The 4,622-nt window shown below is 43.2% G+C and overlaps 1 protein-coding gene across 1 annotated transcript; it reads right to left on the bottom strand.

The window, feature by feature from the left end:
* Positions 1-931: 931 nt before the first annotated feature.
* Positions 932-1,968, bottom strand: B3GALT5 (beta-1,3-galactosyltransferase 5). Its single transcript, XM_085304523.1, has one exon. The coding sequence runs from the start codon at positions 1,966-1,968 to the stop codon at positions 1,030-1,032; it is 939 nt and encodes a 312-aa protein (XP_085160649.1). The 3' UTR covers positions 932-1,029.
* Between the last annotated feature and the right edge of the window lie 2,654 nt (positions 1,969-4,622).

The raw sequence follows: 4,622 nt of genomic DNA, 5'->3' as shown, positions 1-4,622 counted from the left end.
GTACAGACTCAATTCTGTATCCCTCGAACCCACAAACATCGCACTGATTTCATGAGTCTTTGGTTGCTAACGAAACAAGAAATGAGGCTCCCAGTCCTCAGTACAGGAGAAAAAGTCCTCCTGTCTTCTCCCCTATCTATACCCAGTTCCTGATAGCAAAACATCTAAACCAGACATACAGTCTAGCTCATTGTAAGCGACTCTAGTTTAGCTTTGATAAACCACTTACAGCAGCTTTCAAGCATTCAAAGTGAGTCACAAATTTGAAGGGTGTCTCCAGGGTGTAGTCTAAGGCAATCGAAAGGAACAGTACACTCTCCACCGAGCTTAGATCCGGTTCTACTGCACATCATTTGCAGCAGGAGACGTGCATAGGAAAACAGATGCAGCAGCCTTCCTGTTCACAGGGTGGCCTGCAATACCTAAGGTCACCCATGGTGGTCCCAAGCGTGTTGTACAGGCAAATTCCTCTGCCTGTGCAAACAAACCCAGCAGAACTGAGGAGGAACCTATGCCTCTGCACCGTCTTGCCCAACGCAAGGGCAGGGCTRCAGTTTCCTATAACAGCAAGGAAGAGTCCTGCCAACTACAAACACCTTTTAAATGCCTGCACAGATGTGTGTGAACATAGTAATCTGCCAAGGGGAACAGGGAAGAGGGTGCAAATTTTCCCTCTGAGTGGAACTTGACCTTTAGTTTGGCACTGCAGAAATTAGCTCAGTCCTGGAGTGGCAAGATTTGGAGAGCTGGTCCATGTTGAGAGCTGTTTTGTGGGCCTGCATCTTTCAGGAAAAAAAGAAGTTTGTAAGTTATGTAGAAAGGGATGCAAGGAGACAGGAGTGAATGGGTAAGAAAGACACTTGCATGTTCTTAGGCAGAAGTGGAGATTAAAATACTCATTTAAAAAGTCTTTAACATAATAGGTCTGGAGTTGAGAGTTTTGCTGAAATAAAGAGCAGCCCTGCTAATTCTGAGCATTTCAATTTGTAAATTTGAGCAAGTAAGGTGCTAGAGCACTCCATGGCTTTTTTATGGCTCCATTAAGTCATTCCAGAAGCTCAGCTGCTCAGCTGGCTTTACTTCATGGCACATCACGATTTTCTTAAAGCGAGAAACAGAGAACTGAATCCGTTCTGGAAAAAATGTCTGCTCTGAATGAAGCTCCTCCAGCCGGATTTTTAATTTGGCAAGGCACAGTCCTATGAACACATCCTCCAGTTTAATAAACGGGATGCTCTCTGAAATGTTATAGATCTCACTAGCAACATCAGTGGACAAAACATAGCCAGTCCCTGAACAAAACGGYGGGTAGGTGTCTCCTGGATATTCTTCGTTGCTCACATACCACTTACTGTTTGTTTTCCGGATAGGGTACTCGTGCGGTTTTAAAAAGCCCGTGAAGAATCTCGTGCTCCTCTTTTTTCTTAGAAGAAGCTCAGCGAGGTAAAACACATTGACAAACACATCTGTGTCAGTTTTCATCACAAAGCTGGACTGATAACAAAATTTGTGAATCCACTCAATTCCCATCATGGTCTTCAAAGTCAAATTGTAGTACGTGTCTGTGAAGTTCTTTTGAATGATGTCTTTGTATTTTTGGCTTTCAGCAACAATATCAGCCTGCTCACTGTGATTCACAGACATTCCCAGGAGGAAATATGTTACAATGCGTTTGCTGGCGAYGATTCTCTCCTTGCCCCAGGTTTGCCGGATGGCCATCCTGGCGTTGACATGGGGGCACGAGGACGTCACGAGCAGGACGAGGAATGGGGGATTCTTATGGCAGTCGGTTTCYGGGAGCAGCGAGAAGTTTTCACCGCTTCTCCTAAAAGTCCGTGAGGGGATTATGTGATTTTGGCTCTTTTCACAGAATATACAGAATTCAGTCAAACTGATGTACAAAAACCATAAGCTAGCACAGCTGAGCCCCATGAGGCAAACAAGCATATTGAATTTCTTGAAATCCATCTGAAAGAGACAAGAAGGAATGRTATATTAAAAAAAACAATCCGATTTCTTTCAGTGCTGTATAYCAAACTCCCTACTACTGCACAGGGACTTAGAACAACGTCATCTTCGACTGACAGGTACCTTGTTCAGGGCACTCATACACACATATACCCTTGAAAATCCACACAAGACGGCCCGCCAATGCTGGGTCACCCTGGTCGATGCTGCTGGCCTCTTCACCATTTTTAGGGTGTTACAAAACACGTCTTTGATCCACCAGCATCCTCACAAGCCAAATAGTGGAGAAGTAGCTGATGTATGCCCTGGCCAGATGCGAGAGGGTAACAGTAATAGTTTGAAATACCTTATTTCTCCACTCATTTGAAAAGCAGCCGGTCCTGGAGCCAGCAAGCCCTGGCTGATTGCCAGACCAAACCAGACCCCCTAACTTCCTCCCATCTTCACTCTCTTCGTGCGCAGCAGGGCTCCTCCACCAACTCAACCACTGCTCCCAGCCTTTCTGCTGGAGGGGCCATAAATCACCTCTTCGAGGTCAGGTCAGCTGCTTGGAGAAAAACAAAACAAAACAGTAGGTCAGATTAGGTTGCTGCTTCCTCTTTTGCTGAGTTTAGGTGACTCATTAGAGCATTGAGGTGGAAGAAGGGTGGACCCTAACCCCACACACCCTTTCCTGAAGAAAGAGGTGGTCAAAACAATAACTTTGCTTATTCATTCATTCATTCTTGTAACAGATGAATGTGCCGGGTAACTGGTCACTACTCCAATATAAATTGTGAGAAAGAGGATCAAAAAAAAAAAAAAAAAAAAAAAAAAAAAAGCCACAGTGCCAGAAAAATAACACATTTTCATAAAATTAACTTGAGGAGAAAAGTATAATGTTTAGTTTACTCATTTCATAATCCCACGGGCCCAACAGCTCCTTTTTTGAGTACTAAGATGAGGGAATCTTACTAGAGAGAAGCACATTCCCTTCCGCTTCCCCTGCTTCTTGACAAAGAAATGGATCTAGCTTCCTATCCAAATACTATAGCAAACCAAGTTTACAAGCCTCAGAGCTATCGTTTCATGGAAATTTGATCTCTTCAAACCTCCCAACCAGGAATGTTCTGCCTGGACTTCCTGAAACCACATTAGTGTCCTTCTGCTGCTCAAATTCAAACACGGGCCCACAACTTCTTCCCTTCCTATGCAATGAAAAGATTCGCATGTCAGGCATAAATGTATTTTAAAGTGCAAGTAGCAGTTCCTGGGATCATATCCAGCTCAGTTTGCCCATAAGAATAGTTCTATTAACTACAGTAAGTAGTCTCATGAGCATTCATCAAGTAGAAGTGAAGCGTTGGCTTACTATGGTTCATCACATTGTGAAATGTATTTTTATAATGATTCACTTAGCAGTTTTGAGAATATATAAAATTTTCACATTTCTTCTGCCCCTTATGTTTAACTTACTTAGCCTATTTTTAGATTGTATATTCTTTGGATCTGTTTTTTTCAAGTATGTATAGCTCACAGCAGTGTTTGGAGATCAGCTTAATCTCCAAACTTATAATTACATATAGATATGAAATTGTGTGTGTGTGTGTGCGCGTGTGTGTGTGCGCGCGTGTGTGTGTATAAATATATGCATATACATACATGCATACATATGTATATACAATAGTATGCCAAAATCTGCTCTGCATCTGTTCTTGCTTTCTTCGGTGGCTAGGAGGAGCACATGACTGTACTGACAATGGCGTTTTCAGAAAAGGATAAGGCTTGACAAGAAAGCTGCAGAAAGGATTCACCCCTGTCATCTGCTCTCGTGAAACTATTCAAAGGACTTGCATGTCAGCAGCTGGAATTGTGGAACACGCACAAGCAAAAGCTTTTGAAATAACTAAGAAAACAGTTGAGAACAATTTCCAGTGTAAATCTATTGAAATCTTTTCAGCAATACTCAAGAGCAAAAAACTATAATAAAATGTACTCATTTTACTCAATTTCAGCAATATCAGACGAACGTGACTTCACTATAATTACTTCTTTTTTCCAGGTTTGGTAACTGCTAAGGGATCTACAGAAGCAGAGGCCACATCCCAGCAGTGAGGTGCTCTGCAGCCTGAGGGCAAGGTCTGGAAGTACCTTGTCACTGCTCCTGCATGAGATCTGGGCACCCTCCATGCTCCTCGTCTCCCCGATACCCCAGCGGTAGCGGGGAGGAGGTCAGCTGAGCACGCAACCCCAACAGTATCCAAACAGCACCCGCAGCATGCTCCAGAGCGGTCCCTCATCTAGGCGACTGGGGACGGACCAGTCTCCCAAGGAACATCCTGGCAAGTATTCACCACACTGTCTATCAAGAGCCAATGTCTTTCTCTTTCAGTCCCTATATGAAGAGATATACCTTATACAGACAGATAACCACACACAAAGACACGTACCCATACACCTCCACCAGTACKTTCACCATATCATCATTTTCCTTTGATACTAGCAATGCAAATGTTAGTAAAATGTAACGTATGGATTTTGCAAACTGCACATACAGCAGGTCCCTGTCTAAAGTTAAAGTTGAATTCTGCATTCTGTTGTAACATTTCTATTTCCCTTGTTTTCAGTTCACTTTCTTGACAAAATTCCCTTTGCTTTGCAATGTTTCCCAGCTG

Source organism: Rhea americana, unplaced genomic scaffold (genome assembly GCF_003343005.1).
Source record: "Rhea americana isolate MKP2758 unplaced genomic scaffold, rheAme1 scaffold_101, whole genome shotgun sequence".
Classification (NCBI taxonomy): domain Eukaryota; kingdom Metazoa; phylum Chordata; class Aves; order Rheiformes; family Rheidae; genus Rhea; species Rhea americana.
This window is presented reverse-complemented; position numbering and strand designations above follow the sequence as displayed.